The sequence below is a fragment of the Neolamprologus brichardi genome, chromosome 10 (genome assembly GCF_056152115.1).
Source record: "Neolamprologus brichardi isolate AB-2024 chromosome 10, ASM5615211v1, whole genome shotgun sequence".
Classification (NCBI taxonomy): Eukaryota; Metazoa; Chordata; class Actinopteri; order Cichliformes; family Cichlidae; genus Neolamprologus; species Neolamprologus brichardi.
This window is the reverse complement of record NC_142113.1, coordinates 17,663,479-17,690,991: the sequence shown is the minus strand read 5'-3', so window position 1 is coordinate 17,690,991 and position 27,513 is coordinate 17,663,479. Positions and strand designations below refer to the sequence as shown.

At 40.7% G+C, this 27,513-nt stretch overlaps 1 protein-coding gene across 2 annotated transcripts in view; it reads left to right on the top strand.

Moving 5' to 3' along the window:
* Positions 1-27,513, top strand: part of LOC102785230 (rho guanine nucleotide exchange factor TIAM1-like) — a 51,350-nt gene that overhangs the window by 16,528 nt on the left and 7,309 nt on the right. For both annotated transcript variants that reach the window (XM_006800082.3, XM_006800083.3), the window contains exons 4-20: positions 755-1,041; positions 2,126-2,398; positions 2,477-2,708; positions 4,024-4,196; positions 4,765-4,989; positions 6,659-6,844; positions 8,784-8,930; positions 9,152-9,226; positions 11,746-11,916; positions 13,148-13,252; positions 14,237-14,318; positions 14,577-14,663; positions 16,529-16,741; positions 17,684-17,817; positions 26,452-26,676; positions 26,965-27,033; positions 27,145-27,270. In XM_006800082.3, the coding sequence (XP_006800145.2) occupies positions 755-1,041; positions 2,126-2,398; positions 2,477-2,708; positions 4,024-4,196; positions 4,765-4,989; positions 6,659-6,844; positions 8,784-8,930; positions 9,152-9,226; positions 11,746-11,916; positions 13,148-13,252; positions 14,237-14,318; positions 14,577-14,663; positions 16,529-16,741; positions 17,684-17,817; positions 26,452-26,676; positions 26,965-27,033; positions 27,145-27,270 (2,810 nt within the window). The remainder of the gene's footprint in view (positions 1-754; positions 1,042-2,125; positions 2,399-2,476; positions 2,709-4,023; positions 4,197-4,764; positions 4,990-6,658; positions 6,845-8,783; positions 8,931-9,151; positions 9,227-11,745; positions 11,917-13,147; positions 13,253-14,236; positions 14,319-14,576; positions 14,664-16,528; positions 16,742-17,683; positions 17,818-26,451; positions 26,677-26,964; positions 27,034-27,144; positions 27,271-27,513) is intronic.

Here is a 27,513-nt window from a genome sequence, read left to right as displayed (position 1 = left end):
AAAGCACGTGTAGTTTTCTCATGCACACATTCAGAAATGTAGACATCATTAGTGACAGGATATGTGGGGCCTATGCTTTTATTTGATGACTTGAAGTCTTCACCGACATATTTTCTGATACAATAGAATTAAAATATATTTCAAGATTTCTATTTGTATTATTTAAAAAAACAACAAATAAAAGCAAAAAACAAGACAATGTAGCTGTCTAAAAATAACGACAGCTACACTGGTGATGGCTAATAAGTGGGGGGGAAAAAAAGTTCAGGGGAACATGTTCATAGCTGTTGATTTGATTCAGTGAACAGGTGATGAGGGGGAGGGAAGTGGGAAAAATTGCAGGCACTCACTGAGTAGGGAGAAAATGATCTGAGAAAATCTGCTGATTGAAGGTTAGCTGCCGTCTATCAGTTGCATCAGTTCAACTGATCACAGGGTTGTTAGCTTAACTGGTTTTGTGCAGGAGATGCAGGGGTTCAGTGTGACAGCAGGCGGTACCTGGTAACTCAACTGCTGAAGGTCTAAGCACTGCCATAGGTGGTCGTCTCATTCAGAATAATGTATGGGTTTGCCTCACACACACACAGATTCATAATGACTCAAGAAAAATCACCGTTTCACTGAAGGACACAGGCACATATGGAGAAGGTCAAATGTTTCAGAGGTAACTGAAAGTACCTGACAGTAATCAGAACTCACCTTGCCCACAAATACACACTGTGCTCTGCAATAACCACCTGCGTGTGTGTTCCAGGCTCAACTGAGAGGGCATCGTCTCTGGACCATCTGTGCAGCCAGCAGAGTCCGGGCTTCAGGGGGCAAAGGAGCCGGTACATAAAAAACTGCAGAGAAGCCGAGTGCGACGGAGACGGGGAAGTAGAGGAGGGTTTGATGTCTCCAGCAGAGGATGATGGTGGGGGGTATGGAGCTTTCACGCTCCCCTGCCGACGCTCACACTGCCTTTCTGAAGGCTTGACTGGGCTCAGTATTCCGGCTACACCTTGCCCTACCTTCCAGGGAAGACGCGCACAGACTACTCAGGTATTTCATGAATATATATACCGATAAGTATTGAAAGCAGATGGAACAGTACTAAGGGTAAAGGTCTTCTTGTTCTATTTTTTTCCAGTATTGGAAAAAATACAGACTTCTAAACTTAGAATAATAGAGGACTTTGTTTACCAGTGCTGTCCAGGAAGTTCAGGGGCATCACAGACATGACACCAGTTCATCAAGTAATTAACATGTTGTTGACAACCAGCGGAATTTCCTGTGTGTGCTCTGGACTGGTGTATATGCATGTTATATCTTTGCAAATCCAAGCATCCAAGCATGTTTGTATATTTGTGCAGTTGGGAAGAGGATTACACAGAAAGATAGTCAGATAGAAAGTCACCGTGGGACTTCTGCTCACATACTGAGCTTTGAACGACAAAGACATTTTGAACTTTGAACTTTATCTAGAGGATTTTCTTTGTCATCTTACTAAAACAGATAAAATCAAAGAGCAAGAGGAGGAAAGTAAAGTTTATGTAACGTTCATGCAGGTAAACATAAAAGCTAAATTAGTAGAATAAATAATAATATCCATGCCTCCCCAGTTGCCGTGCGTCACTGATAAAAACAAAGTTGCTAAACAAAAAGTACCAAAATACTGAACCGAGCTTTTCTTTCAATGCATTCCCGGAACCCCCAAGCACCCTTGGATAGCAGATCGCCATAAGTGCTTATTATAAATTCATCTAGTCAGGCTGAGGGGGTTGTTAGATATAAATAGACTGACAGCACAATGAAACAAAAAGAACAGAGGGAGACTCAGTTTGGTGAAAGCACAGAAAATTTCATACTCAAAGTGGAAAGCCTTTTTTTAATCAGAAATTCATACAAAAATGAGCACAAAAGGATATTAAAGTGCACTTATGCAACTGCCAACTCATGTATACAAACAAAAGTAAACCCAGAAACCGCTTGTGCAGCCTACGCTGTCAGTTCTGTGTGAAAGAATTAACGTCTTGTGTTATGCAGATTGAAGCTGTTACTTCTCTGTCTGATTTTGTGCAAATAAATCAGTTTCCGTCCATTAATAATGCTTAATCTGTTTCTACCCTGTTTCTCTGGATGACAGGACATCTCTGGTGTTTTAGGCGAGGGGAGCGAGTATGGCGACAGTGGGATTGATGGCGTTGCCCCTGAGATAGATGGAGAAGGAGAACTGCTCTCCCGGCGGTGTAAGGCCATGTCTGCCTCTTTTTCAGTGTACTCAGCTACAGAGGGCAGTTTTTTTAATGGCAGCGACAGTGGGAGCAGCAGCGCTGGAGGAGCTGACGGAAGAGGAGGCGAAGGAGGCAAGGGGGGAGTTTATGAAAATTTCCGGAAGGAGCTAGACAATCAAGCCTGGGTTAGTTACATTTTTCCTATGTTATTAAAATATAGGTAAATTCCGTGTATTTCTAATTCCTTAATCTTTTCTCGTCAGACAAATCGGGGCCGAGACTGCACAGAGGAGGCAGGCTCTGCTGTAAGTGATGAGCAGAGTAGCGGCACACTCAGTAGTATGTATCCGCCGGACACTCTGATTAGCTGTGCACACGGCACAGTCAGGAAAGCAGGGACTCTGGCTGTGAAGAACTTCCTGGTTCATAAGAAAAACAAGAAGGTGGAACCTGCAGCGAGACGCAAGTGGAAACAATACTGGGTTTCTCTGAAAGGTGTTGCACAGATTTTCAGCACTATTATGTTTAATGTTTGTGTTGGATTTTACCTGCGTGTGACTGATAGTTCACAAAAAAAGAAAGGCAGAAAATGTAAGGCAGCAGGTGTCCATCCAGCTTCAGTCAGAGTACTTTATGAATGCTTAACTAAGCACAATTGTTAGTACGTAAAAATGCTTCTGCACCTTTACTCTTTTGGCTGCTGCCTTTAGGGGTCACCACATTGGATCATCTGCATCCATCTTACTCTATTTCTAGCATCCTCCTCTGTCACGCAAACCAAGCATGTCCTTCTTCACTACATCCATGATGTGGTCTTCCTCTTTCCTTCCTGCCTGGCAGCTCCTTATTCAACATCATTTTTCCAAAATATCCTCTGCACATGGCCAAATCATCTCAGCCTTGCCTCCTGAACTTTATGTCCAAATCCAACCTGAGCTCTCCTGCTGATCTACTGATTTCTAATTTTTCTATTCTCTCCCCTTCCAGCAATAAAATCTTAGCATCTTCAGCTCTGTCCCCTGTGTTTGTGTCTGTTCCACCGTCTCCAAACCATACATAACAGCAGGCCTCACTACTTTCCTGTAAACCTTCACTCTCAGTCTTGCTGCTATCCTTATCTCACACATTACCCTTGACATTTGTCTCCACCCACTCCACCCTATGTGCATTCCTTTCTTTAACACCTCTCCTGTGCCACATATTTGAGTTGGCACAGATTTTAAGTTGAATGAACTTGTTGCCGCAATCTGACCAACACTAGGAGCTTCCTGGCTTGTGGCCTCTGTGGCTGGGTTTCAAATGCTTCTGCAACTAGAAAATAATCTTAATCTCATTCAGATAACCAACCCAAAGCTGTTTAATCTTCCATACACTCTCTCTGCTGTTAAACTACATTCATATAAGCTTTAACACATTCCCTGCCCTTGGTTTTCACCTCTGCTGTCCTCTCTCACGCTCTTCAATGCAGCCTTGCATTTTCTCCCCTCAGCTTCATCACAATTTAATTTTACGGCAAAATCCATGCCTAATCCAATCCTGTTGAAATGCATAAGATAGAGCATCTCTTCTATGCATCATGCTAAAAATAAATCAGTCTTATCTTCATAATGTAATGTTATAGGTTTAGTTGTACTGATAGCAAAATAGGTCCATGTATTAAACTATTACGTTTTATAATCGTTGTTTAAATAAAGTTCAGGGAAAGGGAGGATGTTTAAATTGATTTAAGGGTACTTATTATAACCTTTGTAAAAAAACAAACATATTTTTGTCTTTTTTTAAACTACTTTCTTTTTATGCGTTCTTCAAGGCTGCACCTTATTCCTGTATGAATACGATGGCCGTTCAGGTATCGACCACAACAGCGTTCACAAACACGCGCTGTGGGTGGAGAACAGCATTGTCCAAGCTGTACCTGAGCATCCCAAGAAAGACTTTGTCTTCTGTCTCAGCAACTCAGTGGGAGATGCTTTCCTCTTCCAGGTGAGAGAGGCACTGGAATTTAAAACATCGGCTACTCTTAAAGCTGAGTTGGCATGACAATATTTTATGCAAGTTAAAGTTAAATCAGGTTGGCATTCATGCATACAGGTTCAGTGTTTTTGTATCCTGTCTTTGTTATTTGGTGCTACTGTACATACCAGCATCAAACATAAAGAGAAACAGGAAATTGGAAGCTATATTCCTCTTGGGGATTTGCGTGTGGCACACCAATACATGTTCATCATGTGCTGGAGATAGGCGGCCCTGTGTCCTTGTGTTTATGTTTGACATGTTTAAAGGCCACGCTGTCACACCGTGACAGTGATCCACCAGACTGACCATTGTGTAATATTAAAATCTGTCTATTTATATTCATGACAGCTCTCCTCACTGACATTTAATTCATGAATGGGAAGAAAGTAATAAAATGATGATGAGATTATAATGACCATTTTCTCCCAGAGGCCGATATTGGAAGTCATGATTAAATTCTTTCAGCTGTCAGTTTCTTTATTTTATCTGCTCACTATCGTTACCCACTTTGTCATGGTCCCTTCCTTCTGTTCAGACATCAGGCCAAACAGAACTGGAAAACTGGATCACGGCGATCCACTCGGCGTGCGCTACTGCTCTTGCTCGGCAGCACCACAGGGAGGACACTGTGCGATTGCTGCGAACTGAAATCCGCAAGCTGGAGCAGAAGATTGATATGGATGAGAAAATGAAGAAAATGGGAGACATGCAGTTGTCCACTGTCACTGATGGCAAGAAGAGAAAGACCATACTTGAGCAGGTATGGGGTCAATCGGGTGGTCGTTTGGGGCTAAAAGTGGAGCTAAGTGTCAAGGATTCTGACATACTGAAAGCGGTCAAACAGATTAAAGCTGTACATGAGGTGGTGGAGCATTACAGAAACAACACCTATGAGACAAATGCCCTTTAATTTTGTCATATTATTGCAAATTAATAACACTTTATGCCCATAAAATGCGACTGTAGGGAGGTTTGTTATCTCATGGCTAAAAACCGTCCTCACCTCTTTATCTTCCAGTTAATTTGAATGAAAACACCTGAAGGCGGTTTATAGATGCACATCATTGTGACTTAAACTGCACCAACGATCTCAGGCACTGAAATCATGGCACTAAATCATCTTTACAGCATGCCGTCATCCAGGCAAAATGCTCTAAAGCAGCCTTTCCAACCAAAAATGGTTTCACTTATTCCAGCTGGAGCTCATTTAGAAACACATGCGAGTCCACTTGCACGCAGTGCATACAGACACATAGCACACAGGTAAACCTGGCTAATCTTTTTAGATTCAAGAGGTCTTTTAAGAACATTGCAACTTTTTCAAATCTTTTCCAGAACCCGTTTTTGTTCAGTTTCAAAAGAACATTGATTTAGGCTTATTCCATGCAGGATGTCTGGAGTTGCTGGTGATGGTAGCAGTACTGACTGGAAAATCTTTAAAAAGAAAAAAAGCCTAGAAGTGTGGTCATTAACAATAAGCCTCCTTGTCCTAGCAAGTCTTTGCAAGTCTATCTGTCTTTATACTGGTGTTGTTGCATAATGCTCTTTCTATTTTTGTTATATATAACATAAAAGGAACTAGAAAGCAGTTAATCCTCATCAAGTAAAAGAGCTGCAATTTAAAAGGAAGCACTTTGATTGCCTGCTGTAAAGACATAGTAACTAAAACTGTGGCATCAAAGAAGAAAACAAGCCTCAAGCAGGGTTTATGTCATTGACTGACTTCTTTCAGTTGAGTCATGGAGCTGCCAATAAGGATATAGTTGTGGGAAAAAAAGAAAATGGGGATTAACCACATAGATAAAGAAAAATAAAAGATCAAAAAGTGGAAAGTGTGGAAATATAATGACATATACATATAAAACAAAAGAATGGTTGCAATTATTTGTATGATAATTATATTTATTTATTTTATCTGTACATATTTATGTAAACTTTATAAATAAATCTGAGGAGAGGTGAGGGGAACAAACAAATGTGAAAAAACATTAAAACTTCTACTTCTGTAATTCTTTATATTTTTTATTTGTGTTAATATTTTCACACTTCCACATAGGTGACCACGGGAACTAATGCAGCGTTAATTCTAGTTTTGAGTTTCACTGTGAGTGTGTGTCCCTGTGTTTCACCTCCCACGGCCCACCCTGTGATACATTGCACATAGAACAGCAGGTCACCAACTGGTGGGGGCTGTGTTGGTGAGTAATACCTCTCCACAGGGGCTGCAGTACTCCCACATCTCACTTCTCCTGAAACAGCCGAATAACCACCTAACACAACGTCGGTTCTTTATCTTTTTATTTTTTGTTGTTGTTCTCATTAGAGATAAAACTGAATAAATATGGATCTCATCAGCAAAGTTTGTTTATATTGCATAATCACAAACGCATGACTTTAACTTTTTACTCTGTAATCTTTGCTGCTTATAGATCTTCTTGTGGGAGCAGAACTTGGAGAGATTTCACATAGATCTCTTCCGCTGCCGCTGCTACCTGGCGAGTCTGCAGGGCGGTGAACCTCCCAATCCCAAACGCCTTCTGGGCTTCGCGTCACGTCCCACAAAAGTTGCCATGGGACGACTGGGGATCTTCTCTGTTTCTTCCTTCCACGCACTGGTATGATTAGAAATGTTTAGTGCTGGTATCTGACTATTCACTCCAGGTGTTTCTCAGGTTGCGATTTTTCTGGTAAACTTGATCGGAGCTCATGAATCCAAACCTGAAAACTCAAACTCACGTGTCTCTACATGTTCCGTGTAGAGATTGCATGAGAGGTTTCCAACTGTCGACCCTCAATAACAGCCCAGCTTGAAGAGTGGGTGTGTTTATCTGCCTGTGAGTGCCTTGTCACATACGCCTACTGAAAGCAAGAATTTCTGCTTGCCTCACAAATGTTCAAAGAAATAGATACTGCCATACACCCCAAGGTTATGAAACAAACGAACAAACCAGGTATGCTGGTTTGATTCTCAGGCCCAAAGTTAGCACGAGCGCTGTAAAGTGGAGTGAGTTTTTATCTGTAACACGCAATTAGCCCCAACATTAAAACTGGTGAACAAGCAAATTATAGCAATATTTTTCTTATTATAAAGATTTTGTTTAAGTGATGGAATTTAAGTAGATATAAGTAAGTGCCAGCTCTCAAAGTTGATGTGTTGGTAGCATCAAAAATGTGAAATGAACACCTACATTATTTGTGCTTTCTGTCATAGTGATGCAGGCAAGTTTTTTATTCTAAGTGTGCAAAAACAGCTCTTAAGCCTAACACTCAAGGTTAAGGTTACATAGACGGTTTACCTTAACAAGATGGGCAGAGATTCAGACTTGCGTAGCAAACACACACCACATATTAAAATGTATCACATGCACACTATCCTAAAAGCTTGAGAGAAAAGTGAAAGCAAAACATTTTACCTATAAATCCTCTCTGAAACCCAAGTTATTATCTCAGTGCTGCAGAATGTACAGAATGAAACCCAACCTGATGCGATTGTGTGTCATTGAGCTGTAAGCTCTGCGTAGTATCATCGAAAGAAGAAAGAGCAAAAACGAAGAGCAAAACATGGAAAACATTTCTCTACAGAGCAGTTTTATACGAGCAAGCTAACGGATATGCCAAACATACACTAGCACGCACACACAACATCAAGCACTGACAGTGTTTTTTGTGATTGGTCGATCAATACAAACTCTTTTAGCACGCTAGCATCCCTGAGGCACTTTCCCACAAACAGGCTTAACACTCTCTGGCCCTTGCTCCCCCTCCTTTTACTGCCTACACCCTCACTTCCTTTGTTTGTGTCTCGTTTCCTCAGTGTCTTCTTCTCCTTATCTGCCATATTTTATACCGTCCTTTTTTTATGTCTCTCCTGTCCCTTTCATATTCTTTTTACTCTATTTATTACCACATGCCTTCTAACTAATTTGAAATGTCATTATTGCATCGCTTAAATATGATAAATGGGGCATATTTATAAGGAGAATCACGTTTATAAATACATGTAGCGCAAAACTACTGAAATGAAATGAAATGCAATTAAAATAATTGTTCATGGCTACTAATTAATGAATTGCAAAAATATTCAAATGAACTCATTTGTCTTGCCTAAAGGGAAATATAATTGTTCTCTCTCTCAGCGCTGGTATTCAAAGTTTTTGGTCACAAAAGCAATATTTCTGTTTTTTCCTTCATTTACTTTCTACAGTAGATTCGGGCTGTAATAACAGTATAAAGGCCTCTCATGTGGGGAATGAGAAGATGAGTCTAAAAAGTGGTTTAAGATGTTATGTTTGAAGTGTACATGTCTGATGTCTGATCAGCTCTATACTAGTGTAATGCATAGTTGCTCTTACTATTTGAGCTCTGATTTAACCTGGAGAAGTCAAAAAACGGGAACGAAAAGTTTCGTCGTAGGTCACTGAAGGGTATTAGAGGTTGAAAGTATTCAGTAGCTGCTGCAAATGATTGCTTTTGTGTGTCAAACTGTTTTCATTCAGGGTGCTAAAGGTGTCTGTTTCATTTCTGTTGTGTTTTCTGTAACTGTCACTGTCACAGGTGTCTGCCCGTACAGAGAGCAGCATGAGAAAGCGGAACCAACCTTTCCCTCGCACCTTCAGTAAACGTCGAAGCCGTTTCTCCTCACTCTGGGGTCTGGACACCGCATCTAGGAGAAAGAGTAAAGGACACCCTTCAATTGACCAGGTAGGTTTGACTTTGAGTGACTTTGCAGTGCTTGATGTTTAATTGAAATCTGTAAAATTAGATTTTGGTGAATAAATACTACTGCAGCTAACTATCCGCTTTCAATAATCCATAAAAAATATTGTGTGTTCGTAAGTTTATGCTTGAAACTGCTTCTTGGTGTCAAAGTAGTAACTATACTTATGTGTGTTTTAATTTTGCGGTGCTTTGTGTTATTGCAGGTGTTTGCTGATGGGGCGGAGCCAGTGAGAAAGTCTTTGCAGAAGGTGTTCGAAGACTCCTCCAGTGAAAAATCTGTAAGCTTTCAACTCTGTTTATGTTTAAACACCTACATTTAGATTAAATTTTGTTGTCGATGTAATATTTTATGTCTGCCCTCTTTTAACATTCCAGAAGATGAAGCAGTCTTGCTGTTTCTGCTGAACATTAAGTAATAGTGCAGCTGAAGGTCTCCTCACTGGGTGAAATTAAGTGCTAAATACATATAATCCAGTATCAGCTTGTTCCCACTTCTGCTTTACAGTGCAATCGTTTCCCATCAAGAAATTAAAGGGAGTTGACAACCACATTGCACCATTTACAGTAATAACCTCCCTTAGGCTAAACATGAAGCTCCTCCCTTTATTAGTTTGGTATTCACCACAAATCAGCAGAGTTCATGTGGCTGTGGACTCATTTCTTCTCATTGTTTGCTTTTTGCATACACCAAGAGGAAAAATCACTGGAGCATCAGATGAATCTTTGTTCTTGTATAATGGGTAATGGGATTCTTAAGACCCCGAGGCCAGCTACATCACCAGATTTTCCACCTCCTTTCACTTAACTAAGATTCTTTTGGGGCTCTGGCTCTTTGCAGGGTGGTTTATCTAAGGGAAAGCACAAAATCCCTGCACCCTTCTGCACCATTGAGCATTTCTTTGAGGTCATTTTTAAAGCCCTTGCTTTAATATTTTCAGACGTTTGCTTCTCTCCTCGATGAAGAGTGATTGGAGACATTTGCAGACTCATAAAACTTTAAAAGCGGCAGAATATCTGTGTCTCTCTCAGCGTCACTGGACAATGCTCAGGTTTATTTGTGTTGAATAAACAACCCTTGTCATCTTCTGCAGCAGTTTTTTTAATATTCTGAGCAGTGTGGACAGAGTCCCTTTATTTAATTTGCTTCAGGCAATTCCATCTTTATCAGTATCAAAAAGGCTATCAACTGGAGGGATTTTCTGTCTGCTAATCCCACAGAGACAAATTTAATCTGATATGTTCACATCATTAGCGTTCTGACGTTTCAACAAATATGCAGACATTTGCTACCATAGGACTCGCTGGTTTCACACCATCTGTGTTCTCTTGTAACTGCTGTACTGACCACATTTGCACACAATTGCAAATAATTAGCTATATATCATAAGAAAGAAAAACATGTTTCCTAAGACAACCATATCAATGTAGTTTTCCAGTATGCGACGAATCTATATGAATTTTAAGGAAAAATGTCCAGTTGCACATAGGTTGTATAGGACAAGCCTGCTGGATCCATATTTTATGAGCACTGGTAAAAAGCACCAGAGATGAGGAGAAGAGAAAAGATAGGCTTTAGTCTGAACCAAGCAGACAGAAGCTAAGTCTGCAGCAATAACCTGCTCTGGCAGTGCAGGCCCCTGGTGGCACAAAGAGAGATCAATTTTTTTTTTCCACCCACGCCAGGCTTCAGCTGGCAGTGTATGGGATGACTGTAAAGAAAAGCATAAGATGTAACGTGCTGTAGATGGCAGTAAACTAGAGCTGGAAATGCTATATCAGTGGCAAAGATTTTCCTCATTGAGCATTTCCAGCAAGAATAGCTCCAAATGTTCACATCTGATTGACTTTCCCAGCTTTAATTTGCTGTTTGTTCTGGGGAATCCCTTTGTTAGCATAAGCTGGAAAGGAGAGTTTAGCAGGAATCTGAGAACCCCGCCGCCCCACACACACCATCACCACCCTCCAGCAGAGGCATCCTAGATAGGCCAGGAGGGGAGCCAGATGGTGCTGAGCAGGACTGGGAGTTCAGGGAGTTGGGGGAGGTACTACTTACAGGCCCCCCAGTCTGTTGTCTGTCTGAGATAATGTGTGCGCGTCTGTATTTTGTTTGCGCATGTGAATGTAGGCCTGTTTGTGTTTGTGAATATAAAAATGTGCTGTTGCATGTAGTTTACTGTGGCTGTTTCCCTCTTTGTTTCACTTTATCTCTACCACACAGATTCACACACAGACACACACACGCGTACAGATACAGCCAAGTCGAAGTTCATTTCGACAGGGACCACCGGGCCTGATTGTTAACTGCCGGCAGATTGTATGGCGTGAATGAAAGATGGGGAGGAGAGAGCTGATGGAATGATGTACAGATAGGGGGAAAGGGCACCAGAAGGAGAGGCAGTGATTAATTGGAGGCTGGCGTGATAGAAGAATGAAAGAATAAATGTGGATGCTGTTACTCGATAGGTGGAGATATATTACAGATGAGGGGAATAGAAGCCAGCAAGGCGGCTGACAAGGCTGCCAGATTGTTGGAGGTCAGACTGATGGGCCGAAAGGTTACAGATTATGCTTTAAAAACAGTAACACACCCATAAAAATGCAAGTGTAAGCTATATAACATGTGCTACATGCAATGCAAAAAGCATACTGTAGTACAAGTGTCATTACTGAATTACTGTTTGTGAGTTTCACGATTGCATTAAATCTGCCTTGTCTGTTTATGCTTTCTGCCACTGCAGCTGCTCAAAGATGCATAAACTTAAACTTGCTGAGTGTCTGTGTTTGTTTTTATTTTCAGAAGGAGAGAGAAGCTTCTGTGAAAAGTCTTCCTCAGCAAAATGTAGACAGTGATATTTGGGTTCCTGAGTACCTGAAACCCTCCTGGGTGTGTTTGCCAAACAACCAGCCCATCCTGGCCGTCATACAGCCCGGAGAGACAACACTGGAAGTCTTGAACACTGTCTGCAAGGTGGGCCATTAAAAACAGCATTGCAAATATTGCATTACCAGCGACTGCACATAAGAGAAATGCATTTTACACAGTGCACTGCATATAATCACCAATGTAACACTGATGTACTTTTTCTTTTTAAATTGACAGTTTGCAAAGTGACAGACTGCACAATGTTTCCTCTTTTTATTGCATACACAGTAGCACTTTATAATACTGCAAATTTTAGTATTGATCCAAAGTAAATACAGGGCCAGTATTGCCAATACCAATACAGACACCGATACTTTAAACCTGTAAAGGCAGCTGAGAGCATTATGTCATGATTCATGTGATAAATCATCATTCATTAGCAAATTCTCAATGGATTTTATGATCACTAAATCGTTTGTGATTTGGAGGTTTTGGAAGTGTGGCTGTCTGTCACCCACCTCCAATATGCAGCTTTATTACCTGCTAGCTTGCAGACGCAGAATGACACACACAGCATTCAAGCGGCTAGGAATGCAATTAATTCTTCTCAACAGCTTTTTCAAAACACAGGCAATCCCCAATGTATTAAGAAATTAGACACAGTCCTGTAGAGAGGTCAGAATACCATTAAGTTATATGAGGAAAATGAAGATCTGCCATATTACTGTCAGCTGTCATTGTTGACAGCACACTGATGCACATTATCAGCGGTTCAGATACGGTCTTCTTCAATGTACATATATGGATTTGAGTATAACCGAGTTCTTTCAGTTCTACTTCTATGACAGTTCTCGCAGAGTCACAGATCTTTTAATAATGCTCTTACCTTTCAGGATACACTGTATATTGCTGTCATTCACAGTTACTTGTTTTAACTTCATTACTTTTTCTCCTTAATTGGCTTCAGCAAGAGACACATAATAGGCGTAATATTGCCTAATGACGCATATGTGCATGCAAGTCACAAACGTAACAGAGTGAAGCAGAGCATCCATCATCATCATCGTCCATGATTTTGGACCAGCATGTTAGACAGCATTCTCCAGCACTATTATTAAAACTCAATATAGGGAATGTCTTTTTGAATAGAGTTCCAGTCATTTGTTGAACTGATGTCATAGTGGACTGAAATTTGAAGTATGTGGTGGCATAACATTTTAATGACACACTTTATGTTGGTTTCTCTTTACCTTTCTCCTTATCACCAGATCACCAGATATTTTAAAACTTAAACATGTACTCGCATGTACAAGTAATATGTTCTTGTTGCCCCCAGACCCATAAGATCGATCCCTCTGGCCACTACCTGCGTTTGAAGGTGCTGGTTGACAACCAAATACTTTATTATGTTCCCACATTTGAAGAGGACATCTCCGATCTGGTGAGGAAATACACACTAAGCCACATTAGATATATTTTTTAAGTAATAACCAGGTGAATATCCTAGGTTTAAATATCCCTATAAGTTAATCAAAGACATGCAGCACACATTATTATGCTGTTTGTGTGATTTTAAGTTTATTGCAGTATGTTATTTGGATTTGCCATCTTCTTATTCATATTTTTATTGTCAGATATGGATGAATGCTTGTGCATTTTTTATGAGTTGGTTGCCGTTTTGATTTGCTGTGCATACAAAATCACCAGGACGGAAAAGAAGCACTATTGCATAAACTATAAATTATGCAAAGTAGCATTTCAAGTCTATTGTGTGCACTACGAAGTCGCCGTTTGTGTTTGTGTGCGTCTATTTATCATAAGAACAGTCACACTCACTGAAAGTCCCCCCCACCACCGCATTATTCATCTTCTGTAAACCCCAAAACAAATCCTCTTTTTGATTGCGCCTTGTAGGTGATACACTGAAATCTTTCTCAAAGCACAATCATTTTTATAACTCGCTCTTTTCCTCAAGAGCTCTTTTATCTTCCTGCTTTGATCAGTGACTCATTTCACCCGCTTTCATCCTTAGTCTATGATATTACGTTATTATTTCTCCTCAGTGAAGGCTACTACACACTGCAGACTTCTGTTCCTGTCTGTTGCTGCATACACACAGCTGTGTCCATGTTCTAGGCTTTTGTGAGCTCAGGGTCTTGTCTGAGCACCCACTCACTTCATAGACCTGACCTGGATTTTGACCCCACAACCTTCAGATACAATTGCTTGGCTAAGGAGCCAGAATAATACATGAACCTGTTCATTTCTTATTAATAACAAACAGCATGACCTTGACCTTATCTGTCCAACAACACTTCTACCCATCCATTTTCCCCTACATATAGATATATCTATCTCTATTTGTTTGTTTCTCTTTAATTACAATTATTTATTTATTTATATATGTGCTGTTGTGTGTTTACAGCTCTACAAAGAGATTGAGATTTATCCCAAAAGTACCAAAGTCGTCCAGTTTGACAAAGCCGAGTTCTCCAACAACGGATATGGTATGCTTATTTCTGACAATAGCAGTCAGTTCTTGACACACCCATAAATTCTGTTTCAAATTGATTTTCTAATGGACTTCATCTAGTCATGCTTTGTTAATGAATAAAAGGGAATTACCCAAATGAAGGGCACACATGATATGGAGTGGATTTAATTGCTGTGGTTATACAGCAGTTTACGCTGTCAAATAGAAATATTTCAAAGACGACCGAAGGAATTAAATGAATTTCTCTGTGTCTAACTATCTATGTCTGCAGGTTTTTCTGTGGCAGTTTTAGAGGAGGATGGGGTGCAGCAGCTCCAAGTTACTGAAGTGAAAGCAGGAGGAATGGCTTCAGCGAAAGGTACACATTTTATGCATATGTTGACATGTGTAAAGGAGATTAACCAGCTACTGTAGCACACTTACAAGTGATGCTTATAGAGAACGCATTCACAGCCAAGAGATGCTAGAGTCAAGAAATAGGCCAAAGTGATGTTTTTATGCTTTTATTCTGAAGGCATGATGTTCCAAAACCTTTATCCATAAAATTAAAAAAAACCAAACAAACCATAAAACAAGAACAAAGAGATTTTTATAAGGCGTTGATTTGTGGCTGTTTTCTCATTCCTGAGAGCAAGAACAGAATTCTACTCTCTGCTTTGCACTGCTGGGTCTGGAGATCAACCCCCCCTTCACTGGTCCCTATCTTTTAACTGAGACAGTGACTCTCTAATGGGTTTGAGAAACATATGGCTGCTTGGTAGATACAACACTAATGTATAGAAAATAACATGCCCCAAAACTAAGCCCCAGGGTCAGACCAAGGTTACTCAAGTGTGAGATTGTGCCCTCTAGTGTATTAGCAATCTGAAAGCTGCTATCTTAGCAGGCTGCCAAAAGACACAGGACTCAGTTGATGTTAGAAGTAGAAAAAGATTGAAGCATCCACATACCACAAAGCATCTTATTGCAATCTGGGCACGATATTCTGCTGAATCACAGAGTTAGATGCAGTTTAGTGGGTCCACACGAACACTGTGATGAGCCTGTGTGTATGTGTGTGGTTTATTAACAGTGCAGAGAGTGAATGGGGAATTGAAAGACATCACGCTTGATTTTCTGCAGGGTACATGCAGAAACCAGGCCAGCACTGGACAAGGAGCCCCAAAGGGTCTATTTCTCTCTCACTCTCGCTCTCAGTCTTTCACTGTAATTCCCGTTTCCCCTCATCACACAGCAGCACACACAAAGGCACATCCATGCATTGCACACAGGCATACACACGCAGCAGTATATGACCAGAGGGGTTATCTCTCTCCGCCCAATAAAGCCTCTGCTACAGCTGACACTTCACATTTCAGACAACTAGGTCATAACTTAAGGCTAAATGTGTGCCTTATGCGTCTATATGTATGTAACTGTGTGTTGCTGTTCTATGAGAATCCTACTGAATATTGTCTCTGCTGTTTCTGTTGCAGCAAATAATTTAAAATGAGACTGAAATAGGAAGATAAGCTCATACTCACAGATGACTCCAGTCAAAACACGTCCAAAAATCCCCTTGTGTGTTACTAGATGAGATGAGGCTGCTGTCACATCTCTAAACAGCTGTCACAGCCAATTGGGTTTATTGATAAGGTTAGCTGCTAATTGGATTGCTGATTGAGTGATAATTCTCAATTAACAGAATGGGGCACAGGTGCTTGAGAGGAGGAGCAACAAGACAAAGAGCAAGGCTCAAACTGAAGCTATGTTCCAGTGTTTTATTTGTTCACCTATTGTACCATGAAGAACGTATACACACAGTGGGCAGGACAGGAATAGACAGACATTGTACTTTGCCTCTTAAATCCATCCCGTCTTGTTAGATCAGTATTTGCCTCAGGCAAGCAATCATAGAAGGATGCATTTTTGATGTGATGGAACACATTTGCATCTCAGAGCACCTGATTAGTCTGAGGTGCTGCTGGGAAGTATGGTGCAAAAGTTTTGTTTACATAAGTCATCTGTGAGCAGTGCTTTTGAGCGGCCCATAGGAATTCTGCTGTTGGTTGGATGTTTTTTGGGTCATGAACTCACAGATAATGCTTTTACTGACTGTGCATTGTTTGAAAACTTTCTCTACAATTATTTATTTTATATTGACTTTGTTTCTTAAACTGTTTCTTACCATATGCTTAGTGAAATTTCACATTTGTTACATTTTTTTGCCCGATTCTCTGTCAGGTTTGAAAGCAGGGGATGAGATTCTGTTACTTAATGGTAAAGAGGCATCTGCCCTCCAGAAGGATGACATGATGTCTGCATTTACAAACCAAACCCTGACCTTGAGCATCAGCACCCTGCCCCAGTTGGATCCTCGGATGGTGTGCTCCTGTCCACCCCGGCGCTCTGATGTGGAACAAAACCTAGCCACAGACATTTTTTCCCAGAGCCAAGGTAAGGTTTTCCTGTCCCAAAAGATTTGGGGATCAGTTGAATAAGCTGTTTGCTTTTAAAAATAATATATATGTAAGCAGTTTTCTCTTAGTTGATATTTATATACTGACATATTTACTTAGACATGCACAGTTCTGAATGAATGAGAATAAAGGAAAAAGAACAAAATGATTCTTCCTTTTTTTGTCCTTAGCATTGCATTCACATATCTTGTGTTGCGTGATCATTCACCCTCTAAAACCCAACTTTCTGTGGTGAAAAAGAGAGGTTTCAGATACATCTTTTGCATGCAGTGAGGTGAACAGGGCGATCTACTAATTATGCACGGATGCTGTCTGATAACTAACCTGCAGGCAGCCGCCATCCTTCCTTTGACCTGCTCTTTTTATTTGTGCAAGGGCATCATTTGTATTCCTTATAAACCAGGACTTGCAGTGCGCAGCCTGACAAGCTGGCATTGTTTGGAACTCGGAGCAATATGAATATTAATACGAATCCTTCAGCAGCGTGGAGCTGTCATCATGCAGGATATGCCATATGCAAAGGGTCAGATGGAGAGAAAAACACTTAAGCAGCCAGATGGAGGTTATTGATGATGTCATGCTTTGAGGACACAGGTGTATAAAAGAGTTCTTCAGCACAGAGACTTTAAAATGGAAGGAATAATAACTAATTTTACTAAACAGTGATATCATAATAAGAAACACTAAAGGTTATAGGAATCTTTAATTGCTGTCACTTTAATCCAACACAAAGAGGATGCTATTAAATTATTATTTTCATTAAAAAATTACGACTACATACTTGTGACCTTTTAAAAATCAGCCAGACTCACCCAGGTTCTCAAAGTAAATGCAGATGAAGTGCACAAATAAATTAAAGCAGCTTGGTATACGTATGTGTAGTCTTCTTTGTCAGCTTTGCCTTTTGTCCTTTTTGTAGAAGACATCCTGGATGATGTGTCAGGTTTGCCACTGGAGAGCCCAGATGATACTTATGAGGAGGAACCTTGTCTGCCCTTGCAGAGCCACAGAGATCATCAGGAAGATAAAATTTGCATTGGGACTGGATACAAAGTAAGATATGTTTTACAAAGCCACAGTTTCACACACCAAGCCAGGTAAAAAATTCAGACATGCAAAAATAACAGGGTATTAACAGTTTAGCCCAACAGAGGATGGAGTTTTTGGTGCTCAGTGTTTGATGCTTTGGCAGCTTTAGTCTTAGCTTTCTTAGTCTTTGATTTGTTGCATTGTCATCTTGCAGCCTGACATCTTCGGGGACATTTCTTACATTTCATGCCAGACAGCAAAGGAAAACACTATCATTTGATCAACAATCCAACACAGGCTGGATTTATGTTTGAACAAATTTCAGCAGTCGCTTTGCTTTCATGTTTTATATAGGAAGCGTTTGCCAAACTAAGTCTGAACAAAGTTAAAAGGTTCAATAGAATGAGTGCTGGATCAAAAAATTCAGCAGATATGAGAAGAGATTGACCGGTACACCAGTTAGGCCTAGCATGATACATAATGTGCGATGCTTTTCCTCAGAAAAGATGCACTATGATCTCATCTCCCCTGGGTTACAATTGATCAAACAATGTAAAAAAAATGCATCACTATCTACACAACCAAATGTATCCAAGTTATATGTTATATACAAGGTATCTATGTTACTACAAGTTTAACATAAAAAAATCCTACACCAATTATTGTTTGTGTTATATACAGGACTTGAGAGAATAACACTATGGGCAAAATTACACATACAAAAAGGGTGTGTGTAAAACGCCACATAACAAAACGGCAGTGTGGCTATTTTTGCAAAAGGCTGTCACAAAAATGTTGTAATATAAAATTCCTTATTCATTTCTTTAGGCATGCAGTGTGTTTCTCCAGAATAGTTTGTCTTTCCCTCTGTGTGAATGATTTATTATCTCAGCTCCTACAAAATCCAAGAACATTGTTTTGCTGAAAAACTCACAATTAGTTGTTTCTGATGCACACTGTGGTGTTTAACTATACCTTTTTAATGAGCTGGTGATTTGCTAATCTATGCCAATCCATAAGGATATGTATGCATGTATATGATGCAGACTACAAACTGACCTTCTTTATTTTGTAGTTTCCCATATGGGGGTCACTGAATAACTGTGAAATGGCATTGTTGGCAATGACCACATGGGTCATTTCCACAGGGGGTCACAATGACACAATAATCCGCTTCAGTTTCTTTTAAACTTGTAGTAGCAACACACAGTTAAATACGTACAGACACACAACAGTTGATTTATGCTCTTTTTTGTGTAATTTTTCCAGATCCTGTTAAATTCAGGAACGTGGATGGATTTTCTGATTACTTTGGTTTGAATTGTTTCTACATGTCACATGAAACCAGAAAAAAAGTGTTGGTCTAAAAAGATGGGAGGTTCTCAGTGGATTTTCTGTTGTCATAGTCATAATATATAGGGCATATATAAGTCCAACATGATGGTTACAGTGAGCCTGTGAATCCTACTGATTTAACACTGTAATCATAACCATATTCTTCCTCCGATAACAGTTTTCTGTGGTGCTGACAGCATATTGCATTAGCAGCACTGTATTCATAGCAAAATGTAGTGTGTATGTGTCTTGGTACATTAACAGATGTGCACATAGTACGTGTTGGGTGCGAGTGTTTGCGTTCTGGAACACTGAACTGGAGACAGGTGAGTGAACAGCATCACTTTCTAATTAAGATTATGTCTGGACTGATCAGGGTCGACGCAGTGATTGCTGGGACAGGCCTTGTGCCATCCACTCTCCCTCTGATACGCTTGTCACTTCCATTACCATGGCACTGTCTGATAGCCAGTAACCACCGGAAACATTTCTTACTTTTTTGGACCAGTGTTGATAGCCTAGGCATGAAGAAAGAAGAAAGGGAAGGGACATCGCTGTATTCTCTCTTCATTTTGTGTCAATGAGTTTCAATCTCAAGGGAGAGCTAATGGGTGAGGTCAAATGCAGCTTCAGTGAAGACTCCTCTATGATTCCAATGTGCCAGTTTTAGAAGTGAATGAAATACTGAAATACTCTTGATATAGAGGAGACTCTAATTTGAACTCATGATGAAAGAAAACATTTAGTTGAAGATGCTGCACAAAACTTTCTGATACTCTTTGCAGTTTTTAATTAACATTGAAAATTGCTTTGCTGTTTTAACCTCACAGTTGTTCTTCTGTGTATCTGCTGTATGGTTAAATTCAGTAATCAGTCAAAACTGGGATCCTAAATTTATGGCCAAGAAATCCAAAGCCTCTTCGGGGAATCGACCTCTTTCAGCCACACAGCCATACAGACTAATCGGGATTGTTTATAAGAGGAAAAAATATTCACTGCAAACCAGTAGAGAAGAATAGAACACAAGTGTTAAGTCAGTGATCTTCATCTCACCTTTGTGTCTTTCACCTCCTGCTCTCGTCTAACACGAGCTGTCTGATTTGTGTCCTGCTGCCTTTTTCCATCCTTTCCTTTCATCTTTACCTTTGCTGTACCCCTAATTTTCTTAGATTTTTGATTTACTGTCATATTATTTTCCAAATTGAGAGCAACAATGTGACCATGACCATCAGACACAGCAGCTCTTTTCTTTTCATCCAGTACCTTCATCTGCCGTCTTGTTTTGAATGCCCTTTCTTTCCTTCTGTCCTTGTAGTTTCATTCTGATCTTGGGTCTTTTTTCCACCCTCCTCCTCACGAACCCCCTGCTGTTCATTACCATAAACAACATGAGGCTGCCGTTGGCACTTAAAACAGCCCGCTCCCTTAGCTCTCCAGCCGGCTGTGGGCACTGACCTTAGCCTGAACACTTGGATGCTCAATCCAAACTTGCCACAGACTGCCAAAACTGTGGCATTTTCTTCAAAAACAAACACACATTCACCCAAACGATTTGTCCTTTCTTTATGTTGATCAGCCTTTTGTTTCTCAAGTCTCCTGTTTGGAAAAGCTTCGAAGTGCTGAGGATTGCGTCTTACCTCATTTCACCCAGCGCCTGCGGTGCCATGGTGGCAGAGGAGTGAGGAAAACGAGGCAAAGTGGGACAATTTTAATTATCCCCACATTCTAATTACTCCATTCTCCACAGTGTTTCACATCATTTAGTGGAGATAAATGAGTGTCTGGCTAGCCGGGGGATATGGGAATGTTCATTATTTTAGACAAAGCACAGAGCAACCTCCCCGCTATGATAAACCGACCAGAGAAAAAAGCGCCGATTTCTCAGGATAACGGTGATAGTAGAGATGTCGGTGATTGCTAGTGTTCTCCAAGGTGTCGTCAGCCTCACTGACAAGTGTGATGATAATTTACAAATGTCTAATAGTTTGGCTTGAGGGCATTTGAAATAGAAAATACATTATTCAGTGTTTGAAGGGTGGGGTGCAATTTTTATCAAGGTTTGTTTTGATTTATTCTTGATGATATAATTCCAGTTGTTCATTTGGAGTTAGTGTATTTGTTTATTATAATTATTATAGCTTCTGGCTATTATGAATGTATAAGGGGCACAAGTCTTCAGTTATGCTTTCACTTGCCCCCCTTCCCTCCAATCGGGTCTTTTCACCTTTGTCTCAGATGCTGTTGTTCTTCCACAGTTTTCCACTGGAGGGAGCACTGTGCTGATTTATGAAGCCTCTAAGGCAGCAATAATCTTTACAAAGTCAACACTGAGGATGCAGAAATAACACATCGATTTGTATGTTAGTGTTAGAATATTTTGGTAAACACACACCAAGAAAACACATTCTTTCTGATGGTTTTCCAAAATTTAAATAAATTAAAATGTACACGACGTAATCCTCTAATGCTGTGTTATCAGAACTGACTGGTTGCTGCTGTTTTAGGGAATAAAAAAAGTGCCTCTAACTTTTTTCACCCATTACAACTTTGAGTTGAAGCCTGTAGTCTGCAAATCCACGGCTCTGAATTCGAAATGTTCCTGTGCAGATTTATGAAGACTCATGTCGTAACATAATCATGCTTTCAGATTATATGATTTAAGTCTCTCTCTGTATATCCCATCAGTCCTTGCAGGGATTTATGGATTTGCATGTTTTCCTGATCTCCAGTGAAATTGAACTTCAAGACATATCCTCCTTTCCTTTCCTTTCCTTTCTCCTCCCTCCCTCCTTCCTGTCCATGCTCAAATATTGACAAGTAACTGCTTGTTCTTTTAGACAAACACTGTGCAAGGAGGCATTGGAGGCACGTCTATAAGAATTGCTAAACGTTTCCATTTACTTATACGTGTGTGTGTTTATTGCATGTCAAAATTCACTGCATAGCTGTGAAAGGATGTGTGTGCTGTGCTTCTGTGTGCCAAGTATGTGGATATGAGCAATCTCTGGTTATTCTGGCTCTCGCTCAGCATGGTTTCAGCTGATGGGTGTGAGAGCAGGTTTGTACTTGCCTCCATGCTCCTCTGTCATACTAGACTTTCCTCCCTGTCTGTTCCGAGTCAAGGATATAGTACATTTAGTCACTGTGCTAATAAGGACTGCATGTGCTGGACTTGGAGAAACTCTCTTTATCCACTCCAACTGTTGTTTTTATAAAGAGGATTAAAGTTTATTGTTTATGTGGAATATACTTATTTTTTGCCATTTTCAATGTTCAGAAAGAGCTTATTCTGACCTGTGTGACATAGTTTCTGGAAATGGCAAGAACTGGTTTGACTGTGGGATCCATAGTTAGTGCATTAGGGCATAAACCTTTTCTGAGTTGGTTCCCACGTGTTCTTTTTGTTGCTATTCTAGAAATAATTGCGTTAACCGCAGTATTTCTTAAAACCCATTTCCAAACAGAGCGCAAGTTCAAATACAAGGCTTCCGTCCTTCTCGCATGTAGTGACATAAGTCTTTCTCAGCAGTGATGAGTGAGAGAGAGAGAGAGAGAAGGCAGATGCCTGTTGGAGTGTTTGGCTCCCACCACCCACTGCCTCTTCAACACCCATTCTCTCCTCCCTCCTTTCTCCTCCCATCTCTTCTTACATCTCTCATGAGGGTGTGAGGTTTGATCTTGTTATTTAATGTTTTGTTCTACGCCGCCTGCCACCGCTCCTCTCAAACACCTGGACAGAAAAGTGGAAGAGGCAACGAGGACAGATACGAGGCAAAGAAGAGAGTGGAGACTGGCGCTCAGGGCAGCATGCAGAGACAGCCGGTGGATTGAAAAAATAGAAAGTGATTGGATAGACGCTGTAGGATAAGGTGACACGGGAGTGCTGTTGTTCATTGCAATCTGTTCTGTTCAGTCTGCCTAATGACCCATTTGTTCAGCTGCCACAGTAATGATTTTACCAGCTGCAGTGTTTTGCAGAGCAGGGTGAGTGTTGAATAGCAGGCATCTCCTTTAGCACTTCTGATCAGTTTAGCTGGACAAGTTCGGCAACTCTACATTCTGCACAGGGCAGAAAAACACAGCCTTCCCGGGGCAGAGGAAGAGTGGAAGCACTCTGGAATTCAAAAGCAGGACAGGAAATGAAAACCTGATTCCTCGTCAAAACTTCACCTGCCGGGATGTCCGCTTTTAGGAGAAGAAGAAATTCTAAGCCACCGACCGAATCCATCTATGACATGTTACAGCTGGTGAGCTGTGCACTCTTGTTTATATGTGTGTGTGTGTGCATGTGTGTGTGAGGTGGCTTGTGTTGTGGATGCAATCCCACGAAGGTTAGTGATAATGACATGGTATTGTACCAGCAATGCTAAGCTTATGCTTAGTGCAATCCCCAGTTGTACAACCCATTTTAATATTTTATGTAATATTTGTATCTTATCACACATTTTGAGTGTATGAGCTACCCATTTTTTAGACATTATTATTATTTACTATATCGTGTTTATATCTCAGTGGCATGGGGAATAGAAAGGCATTGATTCTGGACAAGCTAATAACTGTTATACTGCACATTAGATCTGCGATCGAAGGTTGCACTCCTTTGTTTTGGGGTTTAAATAAACCCCAGATAAATAGTCATTGAATCCAATTAGTTATGCTCTTCACAATTTTCTCTATGCCACTTAGATTGCCAGTGTGAAAGTTAGTTATTGGTCATGGTGCGGCACCATGTTGCCATTCTTCTTCTCCTTCCTCGTTCCCCATCTCTTGTCATCTGTCTCTGCCACTGCCCCATCTGCCACTCGGCAGTCAAGGGCGAGACCTCGCTTTAAGGGCCAAAAATGGCAGTGTCATTGCTCTGCTTGTTGTGTTTAGAAACACGGAGGAATTCTCACTGCACAGATCGCAGCACATTCATCCTTGCATGCTTTTCCGGTCCTTAGTATTCTGTTTTCGGTGAACAAGATTTAATGTCTGATAAAACTTGTTCTCTGCGATGTGTAAGGTCAGTTTGGGGAGTTTAAAGGGTCTTTATTGTGGATATGTTTTTTTTAATGCGGTTATCACATTTGTAAGCAATGCTTACCACACAATGTAAATTATTTGGATGCTACACAAAATTCAGTTACCTGTGTCATTTTACTTGTATTCAGACTTTCAGTTCATTTTGTGGTAAGTGTTTATTATTGTGACTGTAGTTAGTTAGTGATAGGAGGAACGTCAATAATCTCTTTGTTTGTCCAATTCTGCTGTGCAAACAAGTGTGTGTGTGTGTGTATAGCAAGTTGCAAGTAAGTTGCAAAACTGGTTTGAATACCACAATGGAAAATTATGTTTGTCATTGCTGCAGTCCAGCAGGAGACAAGGCATTGAATCAGTAAAGACAAGCCACTTCCCCAGCTGACCAGTTTATGTAAATCAGCTATCAGCAGCACACAGTGAGGCGCACTGCCATATCAGAGATTACAATAAGTAAACACTTTCACTGAACCCATAAAAATGATAGTTTTGTAACATATGTTCTCAAAAGCGCTTCCGTGACTAACACTGGTGGCATCCCGTTTAAGTAAATGGCGATTGAAACAGGATCAAACCCGCTTTGTGCTGCCTACAGATAATACAGATTTAAACTTGCATCATCCAATCAGCTTGACACGACTCAGTTTGTAGTTTTACTTTGTGATGGTTTTAGTGTCTTTGTTTGTCCCTTAGAGTTTAAATTACCTGTAGTTTTCTTCTCGATTACATTCTTTTGCCTTTTTTTAAAGGTTGCTTTATAAATGATTAACATGTACACTGGAAATAAACAATAAAGGTTCAGTGTCATCTCTGGACAGGAGGACTGGTAATTAATGAGATTTTTAGAGTTGAGTTCCCTTATAGTTGGTGTTAGTAAGAGACTCTATAATACGCACATGTACATCTATTTTTTTCTAGATTTCTCAGAAGAACTCAGTCCTTGTGACAGCCTGCCTGGGCTTGCAAAGAAAACTATTGAACTCTGGGTTTGAATTCAGAGACACCTCTTTATCTACAGGAAGTCTGTTGTAGAAAGTATTGGCAGATGCTGGAAAGACTCATAACCATTGGTGCAGCAGGGAGACATGCTGCTGTACTACTTGTAGAACATTTGTTTTTTTTTTAAAAACACACTCAACCTGTTGGTTTGGATGCTGCTGCTTTTTCACTTTGTCCATTTTTCAATATGCAGCGCTCTGTTGTGTTCATGTTCACTCCCGTGAGACTAATAAAGAAGCATTTTGATGTAAGCCTATAATATATAATATATTCTTCTCAGTGTTTGGTTCCAGTGTGTAATGTTATGGATGATGTGTGACGTGTGTTTCTGGTCATTACTAAACAAGTTCTAAGAGTAATATCAGAGAATGCGGGTTTTATAGTTGCAGAAAAGGAGCAGGAGGCGACAAGTCCCTTATTAGGTCTACTAACAATCTGAATCTAGCAGGTTTCTTCATGTCTGGTATGTCTGTGAAGGTTCTCAGTCATCCAGGTCATCGTAGTCTAAGGAGCTTGGAAAGAAAAGCTTCTGGACTTCTTTAACCTCTTAAGCCCCAAGCCTACCTGATCTCCTGCTTTTTGCCCCCGCATCAGGGGGCGTTGGGGCTTAAGAGGTTAAGTTGTTTGAAGACGTTTCACCTCTCATCCGAGAAGCTTCTTCAGTTCTAAGGGTCAAATGGTAGAGTCCCAGTTTTAAACCCTGTGGGAGTTTCCCCCCAAGAGGGACAATGGACCCCCCTAATGATCCTCTACCTAATCGTACGAGCCAAGGTGTCAAAAGTGTGTGGGTCACATCAGCCAAGGTTTCGTGTGAGCTCATTGTGAAACCTAATCACACCCTATCATTTCCTGAGGTCAGATGGCCCAGGATGTGTGTGGGCGTTAAGGCGTCTGGGAAGGGATCTCAGAAATGGATGGCAGACAGTTGGTGTCGCAAGCCACCGCCTCTGTTCAAAGATGGTCGTTCACAGAGGACATAGATGGCTTCTTTCACTTCCTCAAAAGAGGACCCTCATTTGACCCTAGAACTGAAGAAGCTTCTCGGATGAGAGGTGAAACGTCTTCAAGCAATTTAAAGAAGTCAAGACACTTTTCTTTCCAAGCTCCTTAGACTTCATGTTTGGTGTCTTTAATACATAGCAGACTGTAGGAATGCGTTTAATGTCTTGTTAAGGATGAATGCGTACTTCTCAAAATAAACCTACATATTATAGTCATTTAGTTATTTTATTAATTTTTGTGAGTGGTTTTTAAAGCGCTCCCTTAAAAATTCTGCATGCTCTGCTTCCTTTTCTTTCTGAGCAGAGCACAGAGCCGGTCACTGCTTTCTGCCGCGGCCTTCATGACATCAATCCCCCCGAGTGCCCGATGTCGTCGTCCTCCTCATCGTCTTCGTCATCCCTTTCTCCGAGCCCTGTGTCGGTTTTACCACCCACAGCAGCCGCGGCCACACAGAAACAGCTTTCCCACGCTGACAAACTGCGCAAGGTCATCAATGAATTGGTGGAGACGGAGAAGACTTATGTCAAAGTGAGTACAGGCTCTCTGAAGTGCCCTTTGAGCGTGCCGTAAGAATGGAGATATGGTCTCAGACTCACAAATGTTTTGCCATGTGTGTTCCTGTGTCATCGTCGTTGAAATACTTTTGTGTCAGTGTGAGTTATGTTGAAACCCGCAAGGGGTTGACTTCTTTCCATTCTTTAAAATCTTTGCAAATGATTCATTAAATAGCCTTCAAATCAACAGACACAAGACATGACTCATTCCTCCTCGAGCATCTGATGACAGGCTGATCTTGTTTATATCTGTGTCATTCAGGATCTCAACTGCCTAATAGAGCGCTACTTGAAACCTTTGCAGGAAAAGAGCTTCCTGACTCAGGATGAGGTACTCTTCACTTGATATTTATTATCCAAGAATTGAAATAAACTGTTTAGATACCATAACCTATACACGATTTTTGCTCCAAAGTAGTGCTGACAGTGATGTGTGTTGCAGCTGGACGTTTTGTTTGGTAACCTTGGAGAGATGGTGGAATTCCAGGTGGAGTTCCTACGCACGCTGGAAGATGGAATCAGGCTGATGCCAGACCAGGAGAGGCTGGAAAGGGTGGAGCAATTTAAGGTGAAGGAATGTTGATTTTAGACCCAACTGCTTCATTTGGCTTCAAATCCTCTAATTATTTTGTCTCATTTAGGGAACACTCCCCCTTGGTACTCCTGTTTGTATAACGCATAATAAAGAGCTTATGTTAATCAAACAAAAAAAACCCAGTTGAGACTTTTTCTTATTTAGCAGCTTCTCAAAATTGGATTTTCCACATAATGTGCGATGCCATCATTTAAACGCGGTCATATAATCTTATGA